Source organism: Thunnus thynnus, chromosome 18, assembly GCF_963924715.1.
Source record: "Thunnus thynnus chromosome 18, fThuThy2.1, whole genome shotgun sequence".
NCBI lineage: Eukaryota > Metazoa > Chordata > Actinopteri > Scombriformes > Scombridae > Thunnus > Thunnus thynnus.
The window spans coordinates 17,935,208-17,958,498 of NC_089534.1; the positions used below are offsets into that span (position 1 = coordinate 17,935,208).

Sequence of the window (23,291 nt, forward strand, 5' to 3'; positions counted from 1 at the left end):
AAAGCTGCTCAGCTCAATCTCTCCATCTAATCGCTCATCCTTCCCCGCAAAGTGTCCACTGTTTCCATGTCTTCCCTTCCTCATCTTTCACTTGCTGTCACTATTGAAAGATTTGTCTGTTGATGCAGGAATGTTGTGTGCATGTATGTGTGCATTTCATATATGTGTGTGTTTCCCCTCTGTGGCGACCCCTCATCTGTCAGACTGTATTAGTAAGAGTGGCAGTCTCATCAATACATATTTGTGCCTGTGCTCAAAGGCAATACATATTTGTGCCTCTGCTCAGAGGCTCAATATATGCCATCAGGCTAAATCAAACCGAGAACGTAAGATGCAGAAGGTGCTCTATGTGTGTGTTTGTGTTTTCGGACACTAAATAATAATCTGCACATGATGGCGGGCATCCTGTTGTTTTAGTTGGAGTTTTTTCTGCCATAATTTAGCCACTTTAGCTTTCCCATGTGCAGATGCAGATTCAAACATAGAGCAGTTGAGAAGAAAGAGGAATTTAATAATCAAAAGTCAGCAATTGCAGCCTTTCAAATTGGAGATTAAAAAGATTTAAACCTGACCATGACACTTAATTGAATACCTTTTCAATGTGTGTGTATGGGTGTGGTTACCAGGTTTAGAGGCATTAAGGATCTTTCGCACCAAGTGCCCTTTGAATCCAGCCTGCAGAATGGTGACTGCCTTGATCTCCTTGGCTGTTGGCTGCCTGTCTTTCCAGCTTTCTGGAGCCTTTAACTCTGTATCCACTTAAGAGAGTAACAATGCAAAACAGTAACAGCAGAGCAATTCAAGTTATAAGTAAACACCAAATTACTGATACTGTAAAATTCCATAGAATGTGTGACACATTTTACAGGATTTTTTTAATAATCATTTTTTGTCTTTGTGTCAAATCTTATACTATACTTTCATGTTATATCATTTGGGTAGAGTAGGCGTTTTGCAGTCTTTTAATACTCTGATTATAGCTGTTAAATACATTGTTAAGAAGGAATAAGATGTAGTTCTGAAACAGGGACAGTATTGACAAAAAACTGTTATGAAGCCACCATGCTTAATATTATATGCTTTAGGCACATATACACAAAAATACGTAGATGGGCAACATAAAATTAACACACACACAAACACTTATATGGCTCCTACATGCAGGGGAGTGTTCTTTGGGTTCATTCACTAAAAGTGAAGGATCAGCAGTGACGGCCAGTACAGCAAACCGCTCCTCTGCTGTCAGCTTCCTGCCCAGGACCTCACACAGCATATGGTAGACTGCCGAGTTAAACACCTACAGGCCCCAACACACACACACACGCACACACACACGCAGTTCGCATGCACATAGGAGAGAAAGAGGCAAGATGTTAGCAGATGTGTGGTATATGTGCGCCTGCATGTGAGTGTTGAGTGTGTGAAGATGGTATTTAGATTTTTGTGATTTATACCATCGTAAATATATAAGCATGAAAGGCCATGTTTACATAAGAGATCCATTACCCCTAGAGCCAAACCCCCTTAGGAGGTAGTAGGCGGGTTGTTAGACTCCACACATCATTCATCATTTTTAAATAACCGCATAAGTCAGTGTGAATCATCTTGCCTTTGACAGGGCCGCTGTTCAGTAGTCGGGATATACAGAGATTTTGTGAACATAATTTAGCAGCTGAAACAGGTAGCCTTAAAACAATAAGTGGCAGTGGTGGTGCTGCAAAATATCAATGATTGATCTTAAAAGAACTCAGATGTTGAATGAAACTTGAAAAATGTTAAATGTCATTCGTTGATTAAGCCAAACAGTTTTTGTACAGTAGCTTAACAACATGGCTGCAAACTTATATGTGAATATATAAATGGTAATTTTCTCTTAGCTCATAAATAATTTAATCACATTCTATATATACGGGTGTACTACAATGTGGTTTAGCCAATTAAAGACTACACTTAATATATGCAACATGCATGTATTTACAAGTGGATGGTGAGGTAATCAATGTATGTACAGTACAATTATGTGCCACAATTGGTAAGCAAGCTACAGTACCTTGTGGAGTTCCCACTTTCCCAGGGTAGTGCTGATGTTGTTGGGACAAAATGCCTCTTCCAGAGCCCTTCTAGCTGCTGGCTGGTCTTGCACATCACTAAAGACAGCCACCTCTCTGGACAGGGCCTTCAGGATGGACAAGGCCTGCTCTGTGAAACGAGCACTTTCCTTTTTGAAACAAGAGAGCAGTGGGAAACCATCTTAATTTTGTTTACTGGCTCAGTTTGCAAAATGCAAATTGAATAGAACAGGAAAGCTGTATTCCTACAATACACAAGATATTTCAATGAATTTCAGTGGTGGATCACATCAGGATTGTTTATGTATATTGTGTGCTGGACTGTTAACGAAAGATGACATAAAGAAATTGTATTTCTTTGCTTGTAGCACACGCATTAGCCTCCATCCCATTCATTGTTTCTCAGATTAAAGAATAGTTTGGTTGTTAAGGTTATGTATTCGATATGTTTTTGCTCATAAATCCTGAACTATTAAATACAGAGATTTTCTGCTATTAAAAACGACTGTCAATGTTAACTGGTAATTCAACTGACAACGAAGTGCCTAAGTCACCTTGGCAAGATGTGACATAATGGTTTCTTCATCCCCAAAGATGAAAGGTGTCTTGCTGCAAATGTGGACATGGTAGCCCAGTGCTGCCTTGGTGTGGAGAGACAAAACATGGCGCCTGAAGGTGAAAAAAAGGAAACTGAAATTTTAAATATTGGCGCACATGATAAAGGTTTGCCACACTCTAAATTACTCTTTTAGACTACTAAAATTACAAGAAACTAATTGTAAGCAGTGCAGAGGTACACCTCCATCTACCACCCTGTGGCTCCACAGTTTTTGGTAATAGTAACTATACAATTAGGGGGAAATGTATGAAACAACAGTGCATTCTACTGAATAAAATCCATTTCTAGTCTTAATAGTAGGATTATATTTCTGTCAAGTTATACTGAGTGGGTTAAACAGCCAAAAGTTCTGTAGCCTGTCCTCTCTGCCAAGCGCCAAGCTGAGTTCACAGGGCCTGGTCAGGATTGAGAGAGAGTGGAACCCCACTTCCGTGGCCCCATTAGCTTTACATAATTCAGCCATCACAGACTAACTAGATGGATGAGCGCTGAGGCGGAGCTGGGCTAGTTCTGAAGAGGAAGAGGACAGCATACAAAAAAGGAATGGGTGGGAGAGAGAAAAAAGAAGGAAAAAGAGTATGCGAGACAAGACAGATGCAAGATGAGACAAATGGAGAGGGAGAGGGAAAGCGGAGAGATTATAAAGGAAGAAAGACAAAACCAGTATAAAAATTCAATTATTATGGAAGAGGAAAGAACAAAGGGTCAGTGGAGAGACTATAGAAAAGAACAGATTGGCAGAATAGTGTACCATGGGCTGACAGGACAAGAGAAAAGGAGAGTTTTAAAAATGATTGCTGCACAAAAGCATGGAAAGCATAGAGAGTGTGCACTATGGGGCATATGGGCACAATAAGTTGAGCGCTATGTGTGTGATTATGGCTCAGTGGTAATTGCACTGCTGCATACCTGCACCTGACCCCAGAAACTAGGCCCTCTGCTTCTAGGCCAAGCAGGACCCATTAATAGAGACTAGGACAGATGCTTTTTACTGCTTTTCAGAGCATCTGAGGTAGGCAGATATCCTCTGCTCACTTCAAGATAGCTTTAAGTAGAACTCTGCATAGCTGTAAAAATCATAAGAGTTAAACGCTTATATCAAAGTATTATTCTCCCAAGAGTGCTGTGCAAAAAATGCATACATTTGTATAATAGGTTTTAACATTAGCAGCACTAGTGCCATGCTGACGAGTGCTACCATATCAAATGCTAAAAGTATGGAATGGCTTGGTAAAGGACATAATACTGTGATTGTAGGTAATGGGGATCATAATACACATAAACATACAATAAAGGACAGCGTTTTGTGATGTATCAGCCTGTGCTTGCTAATGACCTTGATCTAACCTTTTCATTTTGATCTGTCATGACTGCACGGTAAAATAACTTGGTCTGGGATAAAAGAATAAACCATCAATGCCCTACCCCGAGGGTAAGCTAAGCATGACTGCCTTTGAAGAGGTGGTCTTGATGGTGAGAACTGGCAGCCGAGACTGCAGGTTCTTCCAGGAGTACGGCTGGACGAGGAGAACTGCAGACCTACATGCTGCTGACATTTCCTTTTCTATGAAGTGTTGTAGGGTTGAGAGCAAAGGTGTATTGGTCACATGTCACAGTCAGATATCATAAACAGAGTAGGGCACATTCATAAAAATGTGAAGATATGTATGAGTGTTTGCTATGAATATTTATATACACCAATTAAGGTTATGATGTTTCTGCATGCTGAAATAAAGAGTTACAATTGCTGTTACAGACTTGAGTCAAGCTACCTACGTTACTCTCAGAAATTTTGTATCTGAGTAAATGCGTGTGCATTTGTGTGTGTGTGTGTGTGGTCCAGGTATTCATCGTGTTGTGGGGACGAAAATCTGTTTACACCTCCATAGCCCCCTCAAGCAAGTCCCCTTAACGTAAATCATTAATTTTAGGGTGGTTTTGGTTTAAATTTAAGGTGAGTTTGAGGTTATGATAAGGTTATACTGTGTGTGTGTGCGTGTGTGCATGCGAGCGTATATATAAATCCTTACTCTCTTCAGCTGTCTCCCCCCAGAGAAGCAGAGCAGAGAAGCTGATGAGGATCTTGGAAGGTTGCAGGCTGTCCACACACATGTAGTGAGTGCCTCTCACCTCTGAACACTGGGAAATACACACACACACCCACACCCACACCCACACACACACACACACATACACACACACACACACACACACTGGCCTTAGTTATCAGTATGAAGGCAGACAAGGAAAAGAACATGTGAAAGAAAGAAAGAGCGGAAAGCCACAGGGAGGGATGATGGATAAACTGATAGAAGGGTGGCTTAGTGGAAGAGAGGTTGGAGTTAGGGGGAAAAGAAGGGGAGACGGGGAGTTAAGTGTAGGAAGTAAGAGGAGATAGAAAAGAGCCGTGCGAGCTAAAGAATCATTTGAAGTGGCATCTGAATAAGAGAAGCCAAGATGTCAAATTTAGTAACGTAAGACAGTGAGAAAGGCAGACAGAAAGACAAAGCAGGAGACAAAGATAAGGGCAGAAAATATAGACATAGAGAACAAGAGAAGAGTGAGAGAATGCGTACGTGTCCGGAATGACTAGCAAAACCATCACTCTATATATGCAGACAAAAGACACAAAAGTCAGACAAAGCACTGCCCTACACACACACACACTGTCACTCTCAGACACCTTCAGTGGTGTGTATGTATGATGTGTGTGACAAACAGGCACATTACAGATTCAGTACTTCCTAAAGACAGGAGCAAGGACACTGACACCTAGCACAAGGACTACCTTTAAAAAAAAATCTGGCTCAATTTATGTTGTTTTGGTCTGAGTGAATAGGATCACAGTTACATTTAGATGTGAAATGTGGTTGAAAAATGCGTAGAACTCTAGTGGGTTAACCTTGACTTAAGATTGTTTTTGTCAAATAAAAAGATGTGTTTGCCATGTTTTTTTTTTTGTCAATGTGCGTTGTCCTTCCTTGTACTTGATATGATGGGAACCCGTGGCAACCATCTCTGCTGAGGAAGAGTGGAGCCATTAACCTTCCCACATTTCCACACTTGCTTCTGATTTTGCTAATTTCTTTATTCTTTTATTTTTTTTCTTTTTACTCATGTCTTTTTTTTGTCAGGCACTAAGTAGCCTTAGTTTCAATAAATACTATATAGGTACATATTCACTTATTTACTACTTATTAGATTCAATGACATTAATTTATCATCAGTGGGTACTATGAACAGGGTTTGGTTGAATCACTCATGGAAAAGTATGGGCTCATGGGCAATTTTTGGTGTGTGTTTGTGTGTGTGTACTTTGGGGCTTGCCACAGCAGATGACACATGGAGGGATCCAGTAGTAAGAGACTGCGAAGATGATCCAGTGCAGTTGATGCCTGTCGCAGTTTTGGGCAAGACAGTGCTCTGCAGACAACATCAGCTAAGTCAATAGCAATATATCTGCTACAAACAAATCGAAAACAAATTACTTTGTTACCATAAAGAGGGAATTAATTTGGTCAGAGATGCAGACAAGGGTGAAAACAGTACAAAAAGGTAACAATACAGTAGACACTAGATACAGTACACTATTAAAACTGGGGACAAAATTAGACATTTACAAACAGTGCAGCATTGCTGGTAGCTGTCAGTGTTAATGTGCCAAAATACAAACACATAGACACATGTGAGAATGTGGAAATAAATGCAAAGCTTACACCAGCACTGTAGACTGATCAGACATTATAGACATTGGTCAATAGGTTGATTCCTGATACATACTGTACCTTAAGGTGAGATTTCTGAAAGTGGTGTGGGTATTCTTGTGGTTTATGGAACACCAAGAGAGTACTAGAAGAAAAGCACAAATAAATGCCAGCGATTTGTGAGCTTAGTTTTAAAAACTGTTGAGGCCTCTCAGACATACTTTTTTCACTGCTGTGAATGCTTATCCATTGGTATAGTATTTTTGTAGTGCATAAGTTCATATTTGTGTGTGAGTCTTTGTTTCTCACTGGAAGCATTTAGCAAAGTCATGGAGATCCACCCAGGTCTCCTGCAGGATGGGTTTGATAGGAGCTGAAGGTTCCTCAGTCACAGGTTCCTTCAGAGCAGTTTTGGGCCGATCTGGGGGGAAAGCCAAAATCTACTCTTCAGGGTGAAATGACACTCAAATTCTGAATAACACTGAATTTCAATTATGAACACTTTTTCTCAGGTTAGGGATTTGGTGTAAGGTCTACAGTATCGCTGCCTTGCTGAGATGGTTTATAAAGCAAAGTACTTTATTTCTTATCATTTGTTATTACTGATATAAATATACAGCATCTCAGTGTAAGAAAAACATGTCGTTATCAAGCTGAGTAGCATCCAAGTTGGCTGGAGCTTTTCATGCCACACTTAATACCAAATGGATATAGAATTGCCTGTGAAATCTCCCATTTTCAAAATGCTGCGAGTAACGAAATGCCTCTTTCCTCTTGTGACTCATAGCATGTTATCCTAGACTCAAATCATTATCTCAAACACAGTGAGTCGAATTGGCCAAACTCCCACATAATAGCATAGTCTAAGCGCACATGCACATCCATACTCCCACTCACTGACTCCCACTATCTCAATGCATGTGGAGAAAGGTCATAGACATATGCACACAGACACACTCTCCACCCAAAAACACACACACATAACACAAACACACACACACACAGTTGCTCTGCCCTCGAGCTCTACTCAAAGCGAGAGTCTGTTCAGAAAGCTGAGGCGGCGAGGGCCAGCGTCTCTGCTGCTGAGCAATGGTGGTCTGTTCACTCAAACTGCAGGTGTTACTAAGCAACTAAACGGGGGCAGAGAGAAGGCAGGGAATTGGCCGGTTGTCATAAGGCATAATTTCAGTCCCATCTTCTTCAAAGTGTCTTGGCCAACCAATGGAGGCATGGAGCGAAAGATGGAGGGAGTAGAGGCGAGAGATGCAAATACTTCTAATCACATTAATTGGGTTGTGCTACTCAGATGGGATTCAAGTCAACCAAAAAATGAAGACCTTCACTTCATATATCATTTCCAATAAACCAAAATTAATGAGCGTTTGTATCGGAAGTCCGATATTTGACCTTGGGTAAGGCAATCTTGTGTGTTGATACAGCACAGATTATTTTCAACAGAAATCCGGGGCCAAGCATTGCAAAGAAAAAGCTTATACCACTGGAGATGTCATCATCGTCCTTTTTCCTGTCCTCTGCAGTAACCTAAAGGGACAGAGAGAGAGAGAAAAAGAGATAGTGAGGGAGGCATGAACACTGAGTTACTGATAGAGTAACACTGCCAGAGATACGCCTCCACCCTCTAGTGATTCCATGCCAGCTGTGGTGTTGCGCCATTCTCGCTGAACACCACAGGACACGATGCACGGTTTAATGTGACAAGGGCTGCTCCTCCCCTGCTAAAAACACCACCAGGGAATACCAGCTCTAATTTACTTCGACTGTCAGTGACAGATGAGGAGTTATTATGTTGTTTAGCATGTTATTTCTCTTAGAGGGGAATTACTCAACAGCTCTGATTTCATGCTCGTTTGCCCAGCAAAATAAAGAAATATAGCTAATGAGTCATTAACAAATCCTTCAAATGCCATATTCTTCCGTCTGAGCAAGGCAGGGAATGACATGGTCTAGAGAAGGGCATTAAGGGCACTAGATTCAAGTGCAAGAAGTGGTGCAACACCTGTATCAACTGATTGAACTTTCCTTTTCCTCAAAGCCCCTTCATTTGAAGCTTTTTTCAAATAATGCTCCCCTGAGGAGCAATCCTGGTGAATGTCCAACAGTTTACTCAGCTCCAAATAAGAATTATGGCTTTGTGTCATGTAACTTCAAAGCAACCCCAGCCAAGACTCTGATGAGTCAGAGTGATTGTTTGTCTGTGTGTGTGTGTGTGTGTGTGTGTGTGTGTGTGAGTCACCACTTATTTGAATAAGTACCCAGACAGACGGAAAAGAGGCATTGTGATTAGGGGGCACACTTGACCTCCTCTCCACCACTTTTCCTGCAACAAAAATATAAATGTGTCTTTGTTCACCAGAGAGTACATGAAAGTTTGAGCCGGGCTCTAAGGCATGGTATGTCCTGTCCACCCACGCCATGTCTTTTTATAAGATGGATTGTCTTACCTGTGTACAGTAAGAAGACACTGAAACTGATAGATCTTACACACAAGGCTCCAGGGATTTTAAGCTGCTGCTTTCAGAGAAGAAAGCTATTTTCTTTTCTGTGATTAAATCACAGTCATGGGTTGATGGGTGGAAGAGCGGGCATTTCTTTAATCCCACACTTCATGGGGCTTTATGTTACACAGCCAGAGTTAAGGCTTTTCTCTCCAAGTGGCTCTCTCTGTATTTCATATTTTCTCCTGAGGTGTCCTCAGATTCATACATGAAAGTAATAAAGCAAAATCAAATCTAAAATATCTTTCTGTGGCTCTTCACAGTTCCTGAGGGACCACAAGCAGACGGAAATGCATTGATCTGAGAGGCCAGACTGGAATTTGGGAATTGTAGTTCTCTGGCCCAAGTAAACTGAAACCAAAGAGGGGCTTTGGTAATTCAGTGATTAACCACATTCCAAGAATATCAGAGGTTAAAACAGCACGCTTACACCAAGGCCTAATTCTTTAACCCACAGTAAAGTTGAGTGAGTAGGCCAATGAGGGTATTAGGAACATCATGTGACACCACCATCTCTTCTCCTGGGAGCTAAGCACAGAGGTTGATTCTGTTGGCCGGCGTTGACAGAAACAGAGGGAGTGGTCAAAACAGCAAAAACCCCTTCTCACTTAAGTACAGTCCCCTCAGCACGTGACCCACCATGTGCACGCAATGAGCGGGAACACACATTTAGTATAAATGTGGCACACATATGACACAAACACAATCCACATGAGTGCGTGTGCGCATACACATCAAACGACACATCAAATTAGCGTGTCCATACTGCCCTAGCCTAACCGCTCTATAACTGGTCACAGTTACACAAGAGGGCGATTAATATGAACTCTATTTTTTCTCTGTATGCTAGGAGTGAAGTGTAATAATGAACCCCCCCAGGAGACGCAGACACTGATGGCTCACCATCTAATTGCACTGCTTTTTTCATCAGCACAGTACACGACCTCTCCCTGTATGAAACCCACACGGCCCGTTCACCACCACCACACACCAGAGATTCTCTTTTCTCATCTCTCTCTTGTTTCTCGCTCCGCTGTCACTTTCTCTCCATTTTTCATTCTCCCTCCTTTCCTTTTCGGCACAGTTGCGTCCCCCTTTATTCTTCTATCTTTGTTTCTATCCTCATCTCTGTTTCTGTCTGTGTGTCTCTCTGCTGCTGCTGCTGCACTGAACCCCACCCAACCCCCTCATCTCCCTTCGCTCGCTAGTTCTCTCTTTAGTGCAGATGTGCCCCTGGTCAGTGGTGGCCTGGCTGGGAGACAACAGAAGTGACTTTGAGACTGGGGGATGGCAGCCTTGTTGTCACTGGCACACAGAGCTACTCTGATGAGCCTTCAACTGCATACTTAGAGGGGCGAGGGAAAAATGGAAAAAGTGAAGTGAGGAAATAAGAAGAGACAATAACATTTTACAGTTCCTACTTTCTGTAAAAACCAATGGTTATTTTCAAAGCTTTTGAACAAAAAGTATTACTGAGGGCTTCACAGATCCTCATGGCCATGGCTTAAAGTTACCATAATTAAGTAGGGTTCTGTAGTTAACAACAAGATGCTCTTTAAAATGTTTAAACACACATGTTGAATGTGTAAAGTAACTTTGTGCCTATAGCAGACAGTAATTCTAAGTACCTCTATTTTGTCAGTGCTGTTTGCTGAGTTAGTGGTGCGTTCAGCTGCATCAGGCTCAAAGCTTTCTCGGCATTCAGTCTCCTCTTTTTCAGCAATCGACACCATAGGGGATCCGTAGCACTGCTTCTTGTGAGCGCTCTGCTTCGCCTCACTCTTCACTTTGCTTGACACACAAAGACACGTATTCAAGTTATGTGCAAATACATGCTGCATATTATAATCATGACATCTCAAGGCAACACATTTAGAAGCAATGGACCATATCATCTACAAATGAGTCATGCATGTCATGTTATAGATATCAAATGACATGAGAACGGTATTTTTACCATAACGCTGCTTTGATCAGTGATTTGTTTTAGGTTAAGAGTGTGAGGAAAGATTTCTCTGTCAGTCTAGTAACAGTCAAGTGGGAGTAAACCAATCTTTATAACACTGTAGGCTCTGAAGTGTAAAAGAATAAAAAAGAAAAATGCCCAAATAGTTTAAATTTCTCAGCTGCTGTTGGTGTGTCCTAGCCCTGTTGCAGGGAGAAAATGGGGCAGAGATAGAGGTAGAGTAAGAAAATGTGAAGAAGCAAAAAATGGTAATGTGATAATGATAATGTACTTTATTGATCCCCATATGGAAACTGTTTTCTTGCCTTTCTTCCTCCACAGGGAGGTCAAAGCACAGGTTAGCTATAAAATAATGAAAACTCTATTATCAGTAGAACACAGTTAAATGAGCAGAAGAAGAGGTCAACAGAAAAGATTAATCTCATTTAATTCCTCAATTTTAGATCATTTCAGTGTACACACAGCTCTGGGATTGGGTCAACGCTGCTCTTGACACGGTAGGAAAGAAAAGGGCTGGCAACCTCGATGAACTGCTCTGGTTTTGACAAAGGGAGCTCTGCGAAAAGAAATAAAGAAAAAAAGAAACCTTCATACATCATGCCAGCAATGCTTTTTCACACTCTCACTCCCTTTACTGCATTTTTCACTCAAGAGATCAGCTGATGTCAGATATGCCCGAGCCAGCATCTATTTTCACTACTGAAATATTGTAGCTATCCTCCTTCTATTTTCATTTAAGCATGCAGTACTGTATGCCCTCTGTGCTGTAGGTTCTAAATCTCCTGCAGGCTGCATTAGCACTCGCTTTGCTTTCTAGTCATATTTATTTATGACATTCACCTACACTCTATCATATAATTTGTGCTTTTCAATTTGTTTGATATCCTCCCCTGCATCCTCCTCCTGGTTTCCCCTTCACCACCTGTTCTTTCCAAACTCAATTTCACCATCTTTTATTTCCTGCCTCCCTTCCCTGTCTCTCACTCACTCCGTGGTTCATCTGTGACCACAATCTCCTTGCGCTGACGGATGAGTTTCCATCGGGGCACAGGCGGTGGTTTGGGTGGTGCCTCCAGTGGGCAGGCCCGGGTTCTGGTCAATAGGACAATGTGGCTGTATAGTGAAGAGAGGCCATACCGACGTAGAAGCTCTGAGGAATTAGCCTGCATGCCGCCACATGGACAGATGCACAGAAATTAACACACATGCAATACTCACTCTTAAAACATGAACATAAATATTTTAACCTAACCTACACTAAGAATCACTGTCACCTGTGATCAACTTTACAGGTGAATTAAGTTCAACAGTCAAAAGGGGATTCTGATCCAAGATCAGAGCGTGGAGGTGATATAACACCTCCAATAGAGGAAAAATACTAGAGACTGTCCACCAATTAGGTTCAGCATGGGTGTAAATAATAAAACGAGAGAAGCCTGTTGAGGCAAAGCATCCAAATAGAACACAACATGCCCCCAGATCACAAGCACTGTTATGTTTCATCTCTACCACCCACTGTTACTGTTTTCACATGATTGTGCTACATAAGAGAGGTGACAAAGGCAGCAGACATTTTTAAAAGTATTAAAACACTTTGAAATATGTGTTAACATTCAGGATAAAATTACATGTCAGTTAATTAAATAAAATTAGACAAATTAAAAATTATTCTCTCTTTATATTTATTTGAATGCCTCCTTGAGGGCTGAACATTAGATTTACCCTTTGTACGGCTTACTGTTGATCATCGAAGTTGATACTGCTCCTCCTTTCCACATCTCTCACGTACACATTCCTGCCAGATTGCATCTGGTATATGTAGTATTTGCCTCATAGTGTGAAACTGTATGCTTCCGAATCTGCATTGCATATCTGACAGTAATCTACAGTCGATTAAATCTAATTTTCTTGTATGCAAATGTCTCGTAACAGTATGACTGTAGAGTACAGTGGGGGATATAGAGTGTTACACTGTTATGGACCACATTGTTATGAGACACATTTGCATCCATGAAAATGTGTCTCACAACAGTGTAACTGAGATACAAGCAAGAGAGGAAATGACATACCATTAGGCCAAACCCAGAGGAATTGTTATGCAGCTGAAATGGGTAATAGCTAGCACACACTGCTACCTCAGGGGTACCTGAGAAACACACAAACAGAAGACTGATATCAACGTAGGTTAGCCCAATAGGCAAGTCACACAAACACAGACAAGTACAAACACACACACACACACACACACAGCAATATACATGTACAAAACACATATCCTAAAGTGTGACCTAAAGTTACTGACTGACTCTGATTAAACATATTGATATAATGGAAATTCTGTGCCATCTACCAGTGCAAATTAAAGCAGACACACAACAAAACACAGTTAAATTTTCAAGTCAGTGTAAAGTGAGCTCCTGGAGACTTTAACCTCTCTTGTGAGAGCACTATCTGCCTCCACAGGCAACAAGAGAGTATCTAGGTTATCTATGGATGGCCCTGCCCCCTATAGTGCATCTTAGAGTATATCATATAAGCAGCACATGGGCCAGGAGACATGGAAAATCAATTTGAAGGACCGTGGTGCGGAGAGATGGGAGCACAAGACTAATATAAAGGCTACACATTAAGAATTGAATACCGAAGTGGTTCTTCTGCTGCGTAGTGATTCATGCATTTAAATTTATGCATTTCAACTGAAAATAAATGTGAGCACTGAAACAGCGAGTGAGAAAGAATGTGTAAGTTTTGTGTGTGTGTGTGTGTGTGTTTGTGTGTTCAATGTGTGTATGAGAGCACTCCGCGATGCATTTCCCAAAAGCATAAATGTCCTGTGAATTAATACCACTTTGTGTCTGTATGTCATCACATTATGTTAATATCCACCACCTTCATTACTGTAAACAAGCGGGATTGCAGAAGAGAACAAGGGACAGATTAATGTCAGCATGAGCAGGTGGGTGAATATAAAAGCATATTCATATGGTGGCCCAACCATAACAAAATGTCATGTTGTGTTCTTGAATGTAATAATATGCTGAATACAATATAAATCACAAGCACAAGGAAAAAGTGTCCCCCGTAATTTCCTCTTTATCACTTTACACTGTTTTACACTATTTTCAACACTAAAATCAGCTTATTTATAGTTAACATGTGTACAGCACAGATTCTGCAACGCCAAGTACGATTAGCATTCTACTGGTGATCACATATGAAAGAACTTGTATTTCAATGACAAACTCCTCTTTTAATCAATAAAACCCTCCTTGGTAAAGCCTTCATTTCTCTACCTCTATGACCTGAAACAACACCGAGCCACACACTCTTTTTTTTTGAGGACATGTTTCAATCTTGCCGTCATCAGATAACCACACTTGACTTGGGAGGCTCCTCTGCCCTGCGGGAACACCAAATAATTCACCCTGCCAGCGCTCCCTCTGCTGGTTTATTTATAGTCCACCATACACACATTAACCTACGTACCCCGCACTCCATAATACATGAACTTGGGAAAACAGGAAGTGATGCTTGAAACAACAGGAAAGATGCAGCAGGATATTGGCTCAGAAATCACCAATATTGCAGTATGGCACAATAGTGACCTCAGGCCTGGAGTTTTTCCTATCGTAAATCACCAGAGCAATATTATGTAGGTTGCAAAGGTATGAGGATTAGCACTACTATGAGAATAAAATCATTGATAGGTGCAAGTTTCTGTGGGAGAATGAAATATTCATTGCCATGCTCCATACTAGTTGAATTATGGATGCTGAGAGAGGAAAATAGAAATTTACATACACTATGCATTCACATACATACCTGCAAATAGACAGTGCATACACACAACACACACACATATATATGTATATATACAATACACAATATATCATTTTTAAACAGGCCGCTGATAAGCTGAGTAATAAAAGCATTTTGTGCATACAAATGACCACAGGCTAATGGATGACTGATTTAATTGACTCACTCAATTAAATGTACAAGCAGGGTGTGTAATTGAGATATATGTTTGCAGGAGGGCATGTGTGCACAATTGTGTGCCTTTCTGTGTTTGTGTGATTTGTGTGTCTGACTGTGGCACACTTCAGACCTTTACTTTTCTCTGGCTCTGGCAGCTTGCTCTTGCTGTCATTCAGGCTGGAATCCCTCCCTGCAGCTGGATCTGCAGTCTGAGGCTTCGTCTCTGGCAAACTCTCATCCGGGTGTGTAAATATGGGAATGCTGTCTCGTAAGAAATCCCAGACTTTTCCCAAGTATACGGGCCTGAGAAGAGATTAAACAGAATATGATTGGTTACATGCTACAGGGAATGGCATTACTATTCTAAAGTTTCCCCAAAATCACTTTACGATTACCCCTATTTTGTTTTGCAACTGAAGGCGTTTTTGAGCTGGTTTTGTCTGGATATTGTTTGCTTATCACTTTTAACATACAAAAATGTAATGCTTGAACAGGCAGACAAGTGCTGATTTTAAACCCACATGTCTATTGTCCAGCTTACAACATTCAGATGAATATTGTCTGTTTCTGTTCCTTCTACTATACTGTCGCTCTATTTATGATACAATTGGCTGTAGCTCTCACGTCAGCATTTCCCTCTCTCTTGAAATTATATTTCATAATCCAGTTTTTTATTGAACCTTCCAGACACGACTTAACATACCCAAGAAACCAGTAAATTATGAAGCTGGAGCCAAAACAGTATGTAGAAGTTGGTTCCTTGCCTCCAGATTTATGGGTCATTTCCACACATTCAGGCTGACAACATGGTGCGAAACAGCAGCAGTGGTAATGTTAGGATATTATCTTGTGTTATTGGGCCAGGAACAGTGAATATCATATTTATGTGTGATGGGGGAACAAGTAAGAGTGAGAGAGTCATGTCATTTTATTGAAGAACATCACTTTGTTTGTTTAAAGGGCAACTTTGCTGATCCTTTAAGTGGATCATTCTAATATGAGGAGGTTTCGTATGTCCTCCTCACGTAAAAATATCTGCTCTGTGTCACCACTGCCAGCTCTCTCTGCTGTCCACTGGTTTAGATTTGGCTTTAATTACAGCATGAATTACCCTCTGTTTTTGGTGTGTGTCTTTTACCTATGTTGGGTTATGTTCCAGGATGCTTGGAGGCAGAATGAAGGGCAGGGTCGTCACAGGAGATGTGGCACACCTGAACAGCCTGGCTCACCTCTATTTAAGATGGCTGCCAGACCTGCTCTGGTTCCCTGTCACCATGCCACAGCCTGTGGACACTCCAGCTCTCCACTTTTTCATTATTTTTTGATTCTTACTTTTACACCCAACTCATGATACACTCATCCATACACTCCTGTTTTGCTTGATGTTTATGTTACTCTGTATTTTGGCCCAATAAAACCCTTCAAGGTGACGTCTGTGTGAGTCTCCTCTTTTGTTAAAAGAAGGAGCCAACTTGTAACACCCTCCTAAGCAGATCCAATAGCAACTCTGATATCATCTGATATCTCTAATATGTGGGTGGTAGGTAGCTGATAATGATGCACTAGTGCATAATATTGACAAAAAAAACTTTTTAAATACCACATACAGTAACTTTGAACGTGATTTTTGTTGGATAGAACAATGTGGTGATTCTGTCAGTCAGAACAATGAACATCCCAAGATTTCTTATTCCAACCAGCTGCATTTAGCAATGAATATTAATACAACTGCTAAAAATACAGCAGTCAAAAAATTGGACACATCTTCCCATTCACTTGAATGAGAAAGTGTGTACATCTATGAAGTAGACCGTGAGCAGAATGTTATTTGTTGCAGCCAAAATATTGGCGGAATTGCTTTTTTTGTGTTAAACAGTAGGAAATAATAGAAAATAAATCATTTGTATGTATTGGTACGTGCACATAGGACTCTATACCATGTGTCACGAATCAATCTGAAACACAAAGACAGTCATGCTCAGTGCCTGTACATGTTGATAGAGTTCCCAGGCAACCCACTAGCAGCAGCTAACCTGCTGAGCTAGAGAGAATAACATTCCCCCGATCTACTCTAAAACAGTGTTGCCCCATTAAAGTCCCATCACTGACAAGCTGAGATTCTCCACCCCGTGCAGCATCTCCTCCCCCCATTATTATATATATTTATGTTTCCCTTTTAGCCCAGACATTTTTATCCAAAGTGTAACTTTCTATATTACTGTAGACAGATACACTTCTCTGCATGATTTTGCTACAGTATACATTATAAAATAGTAAACTAAAAGAGGGAAAAATGCATTGCTTGTCAGAATGTGTGAGTGCCTTTGTTGTGGAAAACTGCCAGAGATTAGATAGTCTGTTTGATTTTCTCTTTTTGGTTTTTTGGAAAGGAGAAATGAAAAGCAGAAGGAGAGAATGACAAATCCACCAGTGAAGACACAATAAAGAGGATCATATATGATGATGAGGAAGACACAGATATGTAGAATAGTGGAGTGGACCGATGAGGATCTTACTTTATGGGACTGATTTCTGGGATCCAGCCAGTGAGGGTGTGGATAAAGGTGAACTCCCCCATCTCCCCGCAGACCTCTGACACTACACTGAGAGACAAACACACACACACACACAGACAACCCAATTGCAACTGTTTCAAAGAATAAAAGACAAACGTGCAACAAACCAGAGACCAATCCAAACCACCTATATTGGCACTCCAAATGGAACTTGTGAGGTCAGGGTTTCAGTGTGGGAAATGGAGTAGACAATATGCTTGTCATTCAAGTGGTTTAACTCATGAGAACGCTGTTGCTAGGCAACTAACAACAACAATGGATGTCACTTTGTACTCTTTGCAAAAATGGTGAATGACAGCGTGTTTTCTCTCTTCATTTTATCATTGTGCCTTGGACCGACACCAGCGAAGGCAACAAAGGTACCTGACTTCCATTCACTCCGCCATTTCTAAAAGCATCAGTGTTTGTGATCATTTCCACTGATTCATGAACACCATAAAAATAGGTTGTTCACTATTCTTGTAAAATCCGTAGACATGGTGACCATTTAAGGCATAAATACCAGCTAACAAACGTCAACAAGTCAACAAAACTGTATATTATTGTCTTAATCAGCGAGGAATTTTTCATATTTGTCATATGTGGGGAACTGTGATTAATATTTAAGTATCTTAGAATTGATCTTGAGGAGTGTGTATGAGAGTGTGTATCATTTACACACAATTTTCAGTTGAAACAGATGGCTGCAGCAACTTTAATTGGCCCTCTTGGGATGCTGTGGCCAACCTGTCCAGTCCACAGCCATGATACCCGAGGAAGTGAAATCAATACGACGATCAGCAATGCCACAGTCCATAAGCAGCACAAAAAAGCTACTCAGCACTGAGTGAAGGAGCCCTCAAAGTCAGCTTTTCATTAAAAGAGACTACAGATTTTCTGAAGAGCCCCAACAGACACCTAGGCAAAGTTTGGTGTTAGTTCAGTGCTAAGAACTTTCACTACGGCTTATAAAAGATTCACTAAGAGAGAGGCTCCTTTGTTTCCTGTCTTGGATGAAACATTTATGTCTCGACCTTCTGTGGACACCGGAACAGCCACCTTTACACACACCATGTTGCCCCATCATTGACACGCACACTGCCTGTCTGTCACCAAATTCAACACAGCCCAAGGCAGAAATCAGGTCAGGTAAAGGCTTGGCTAAGTCAGCAAAAGGCTCTCTGTGGGGGTTCTTGTTCATGTGTGAGCTTTAAAATGTTTAGTTAATTTCTGTTTTACAAAAGTAAATATTACATGTATGTATGTATGTTATCTAGGAAATTAACTCCTTAAGTAACTTTAAACTTTCAGAAAACATTTACAGTACAATATATATTCTATAGTGCATTTCTACTGAAATATATGTAAAATTAAGTAATTCAGCATGACACATTGGATATCTTTGCAAGCACTGTCATCTTAGCTAAATTTGAAAACAAAGCGCTCTACATTTCAATAATTAAGTTGATCGGGGTCAAAAACATCTTAAAAATCAGTTAGAAGATTCAATGACCTGCTTTTATTTTGTTTGTGCAGATGTGCATTCAGAATGATGAATTACTGTGTATATTGAAACAAGGCAGTAGAAATTGGGCAACAGTACTACCCCGCTTTATTTACAGCGTGAGTACAAAGGGTTAGTGTGCATACTGTGTATTTTTCTAATGATCTTATCAGAACTAGACTGCGTAGTGGGAATGGACTGTATGCTGAATAATTGTGAGTCTGTTCTTAAGCCGTTTTACTTTAAGACTATAACAACTGTTTCCCAATTCCTCGAGGCTGTATTGAGATGCTTATGGAGTCTTATAGAGACTGTTGGAATGTGCAGTAACTCACTTTGTGTTGGCAACTTTAATGAGAGCCTTAGCCAACAGCATTGGCCACAGCTCTGACTGACAGGTGGAGGCAGGGAGAAGCAGGTTATTTTCTTCATCAAATGGCATAGAATCATCAACTGTTATCTTCCTCCAAAAACCCTAAAAGCAAGGATTAAAAACACAGGGAGAAGAGAGAAGATATGGTATAACAATGAATGCATCTTAAAAAAAAGTAGTTCTTAGAAATAACACCATCTCTTTATATTAGTTTTTTCTCTTTCATTCAAACAATAGCAAAATATGTGCACATTACTGTAATGTAACTTATTGTAGATTACATGGGACTTGCACAACTTTCACATGCAGCGGTGACATAATTGTTGGATGAAGTCAAATGTAATTCAATGTAACCCTTATTGTTCTATAATATTCTTAGAACTGCAGATGTGGATAAATGTGTTTCTAAACGTAAATGTTAATAATTACACACAAAAAACATGTTGACCAGGGTTTCACAGTCCACAAAAATGAATTCAGCTTAAAAAGAGATATATCTGTAATATGCTGCAAATGATGGAATATTGTATTTTTTTATAACCAGTCATATATTCATATATTTGTATATTCACACTCAGACCAGTGTGGAATGCTGCAATAGTTCAGGCATAGCACTGAAGTGCTGCTGGCATCAGCTGATCAGCTATCAGCTGTTTTATTCATGTTCAGCATCATTGTCTCATTGATATATCATCTGGTCGGCAACCAGCTGACTAGTACCATCCAGTCACATTCATACAAGTGTTCTAGGTGGCCTTCATAACTTCTCAGACAGCTGCATTTGAAAGGAATAAGAGGAAATACCTTGATTGGTCACAACTGATACCACTCTAACACACCTGCTGCTATTGTATGATAATGGATTTCTCCTTCTATTTCCAAGTGCATCACAGGTGTGACTCATTCATTGATCATTATAATGGGCACCAAAAGTCTATGTGGAATTATCCCTAAAAACCCAATGTGTTGTTAATTTAGCATCACCTCAGAATCTCTGTGATCTGGACTGGACTTGTTTTGGACTGGCACTTCCCCTGGCATTAGCAACCATATGCTTGCGTCTTAGCATCCTGAGTTGTGTCAGTGCTTGTTACATGCTGTCTTTGGTGTGGTCTGTCGACTGGATGTCTGGGGGAGTTTCACACTGCTTGTAGGAAAGAACAACGAAAGCAGGCGATAATCTGACTGTCAGTTCACAGCTGTGCCTCTCCCTTATCTATCAGAACAGTGTGCACGTGCAACGCAGGCCCACATACAGTGCGGACACACTCTCTTTCTTGCTTGTTCTTCCACTTTCTTGTCAAACCATCGCCTCGAGGAGGAGCTCGATGTTCGCAGACAGGGTAAAATTCAGTGCAAAAGGACAAGTTAGAGGAGAGAGGAAGAAAATCAGGAAAGGAAAGACGGAGAGAGAAAAATGATAATGGGATGGACATTCACAGCGGCATGACGGAGGAACCGGTTGGAAAAAAAGATTGGTGAAGAACAATAAAGAATCAGACAAGCTGAGGAGTAGCTTATGAAAAAAACAGCCGGGGGAGGGGGGTCTGGGTGCTTAATGCCATCTCAACCACCATCTGTTAGCGTGCTATGGCTGGCACGGGGACTGCTGCCTACAACCGTGTCATGCTTGTTTGTCAAGGAAAGAGTCACAGTGTTACAGAACACCATCACTTTTAGCTCTGTCTTTTCTCTCTCACTCTCTCGCTGACCCATATTATCGTGCAGGAAGAAGTTCCCTCTCCAGAATGACACAATGATGTAGTGTCCACTACTTACAGATCTGTGGCAAGCAAGCAACACACTGAAACTCACAGACCAGCAACTTCAAGCTGTATCCCAAAGCAATGATGGCCTTTATTGTGCAGCCAAAAATCTGTAAACTCCTTACACTTACACACAATTAATATGAACGGCACCACAATGCATAAAGCCCTCAAAGGGTTGTGCCTGCTGTAGACTCATAAGGCGTAGATATCCAATTTGAGTCTTGCTCTCTGAGAGGCAGCTGACACCTGTTAAGCCTTATCTATTCATCAGGCAATGTATGAAGCCTAGCCACTTTTGGCACAGCAGTGAGACTGATTGATTGGAGCTCTGAATGGATAAGGCTTTCTCATTTACCCCCCACCCCTCCTTCCACCCTCAGTCCATCCCCATTCCCCTCACATCTGCTGAGTCGTGTGGGGTCCACTGAACAACACAATGCAACCTTGTGCCACACATTGCCTCAAGTGTGCCTTTAAAAAAAAATGTGTGATTAACATTGCGTCATTGTGAAGCAGTGACTTCATCTGCCGTGATAATGCAGAATGTTAGAGTTTCTTACCATGTTCTGTATTTCGGTAAAGGTCAAACCAAACAGACATCCTTCTGTAAATGAGAGTTAACAAAGCCTCCAGTGGATCTGTGATTATGTGTGAATGTGTGTGTCAGGCTCACCATCCAGTAGAGTCTGACCACGTATTTCCCATAGTTGTTGTAGAGAGGCACATGACCTTTCACCACCTTGCACAGCGAGTAGATGTGCTCCCAAGGTCTCCAACCATCTTGCTCTGTACCTCCACTGTTACACAGCATCCAAACAATATAGATCTCACTGATGATCCACCTCATCAGCTTAATAGAAGAGGAAGGAGAGAAGGAGTGATCATGAGTCTAATGACTACTGTACCAACCAATCTGTAAATCTATTGACTGAATCTTTAGTTACATGATCTATTATTCTATTAATCAATAGGGCATCACATTACCCCAGTCTAATTAATTTCTGTCAATCAAACGTCACTCTGTCTGACGTCTAAATTATACTGCTGATCGATAATGGCTAGCAAGAAGTCAGTGCAATCTTAAACAATAGACAAGTAGAAAAAAAAATGCTGGAAACTAACCTCACTGCAAATCAGGTGATCATTGGAGGACATCAGGTCGAAGGTTGTTTGATTCTCAACAACAGTGGGAGCCTTAAATAAAGAACATCATTTTAGGTGCAAATTGATATATTTTCACTTTTAGCACCTTCACAGCCAAATGGCTGACAACCTTTCTGTATTCAGACTGGACTGTAAAATACAGTGTGTTGTAGAATAGCATCCGTACATATTAAGATCATTCATTATCTTTAGCTTTAGAAAATTGCTGTCACAGGTCACCTGTTTAGTGGTGGACATAATTATGTGACCTACTTCATGCTTCTCTACTCATCCCAGGGACTTAATTGGTCTAACCTCGCCAAGATACTCCCAAGACTGTGTCTGCAATGAATATTTGACTACCAAATTAATAGACTCTACTATGTTACTAATTAAATATGAATTAATGGGTCAGGTGATGGTGAGAGAGATCAGCAGTGGGTCAAGGAAGATGGGGTTTTCTCCCATCGTTAAGGCAACTCTAAGTAGAAAATAAACTTTTAATAATTTCCATGAATAACATAAGCTTTAGAAATACAGACTGGTATAGATTGATGAAGAGAAAAGATCATTCAAGAGCTGTTGCCTGCATCTGTACGGCTGATTGCTTTTGTGATTAGCCTGTGTTACTCTTGTATGAAATTAATTAAATGCTTTTGACATCTTGAGTGAAAAGGCAGCTTGTGACCTGGCAGGGACTAATTCAAAAAGCAGGAAGCTTTCAGTAATTGCTCACTACTGCGCCAAGAGAGGGGTAACAGAAAAGTGAAGTGATGCAATTAAAACTTCAATGGTGGCGACTAGAGAGCAGATTTCCTTAGCTACATTTCACTACACGTTGTTAATACATGTAATGGCTGCAACCAACAGTTGCATAATTTAAATTTTTTTGATTAAGAAATCAAACCTTTTCATCTATAAAATGTTAAATGAAGACAATTGACTGTAAAAGGTTACTGGAGCCAATTGTTTATATTTTGCCTGATCAAAAATCCGAAAACCCAAAAGTAGTCAATTTACAAAGATATGAAAGTAGAAAACAGAAACAGTAACCAGCAAATGTGTATTTTAAAAACTTAAACCACATTGATTAAG

At 40.7% G+C, this 23,291-nt stretch overlaps 1 protein-coding gene across 4 annotated transcripts in view; it reads right to left on the reverse strand.

The window, feature by feature from the left end:
* Positions 1-23,291, reverse strand: part of adgb (androglobin) — a 40,030-nt gene that overhangs the window by 15,702 nt on the left and 1,037 nt on the right. Inside the window, exons 4-22 of one of the 4 annotated variants that reach the window (XM_067572310.1) lie at positions 22,176-22,247; positions 21,727-21,903; positions 19,247-19,386; positions 17,369-17,455; positions 14,989-15,155; positions 12,944-13,020; positions 11,863-12,037; positions 11,337-11,430; positions 10,537-10,699; positions 7,889-7,934; positions 6,702-6,813; positions 6,474-6,537; positions 6,004-6,111; positions 4,719-4,827; positions 4,114-4,252; positions 2,624-2,738; positions 2,051-2,218; positions 1,138-1,297; positions 624-758 (exon numbers count right to left, since the gene is read on the reverse strand). In XM_067572310.1, coding sequence (XP_067428411.1) covers positions 624-758; positions 1,138-1,297; positions 2,051-2,218; positions 2,624-2,738; positions 4,114-4,252; positions 4,719-4,827; positions 6,004-6,111; positions 6,474-6,537; positions 6,702-6,813; positions 7,889-7,934; positions 10,537-10,699; positions 11,337-11,430; positions 11,863-12,037; positions 12,944-13,020; positions 14,989-15,155; positions 17,369-17,455; positions 19,247-19,386; positions 21,727-21,903; positions 22,176-22,247 — 2,308 coding nt within the window. Of the gene's footprint in view, positions 1-623; positions 759-1,137; positions 1,298-2,050; positions 2,219-2,623; positions 2,739-4,113; positions 4,253-4,718; positions 4,828-6,003; positions 6,112-6,473; positions 6,538-6,701; positions 6,814-7,888; positions 7,935-10,536; positions 10,700-11,336; positions 11,431-11,862; positions 12,038-12,943; positions 13,021-14,982; positions 15,156-17,368; positions 17,456-19,246; positions 19,387-20,268; positions 20,585-21,726; positions 21,904-22,175; positions 22,248-23,291 lie in introns of those variants that run through there. The other 3 variants (XM_067572311.1, XM_067572309.1, XM_067572312.1) reach the window with 3 other exon arrangements.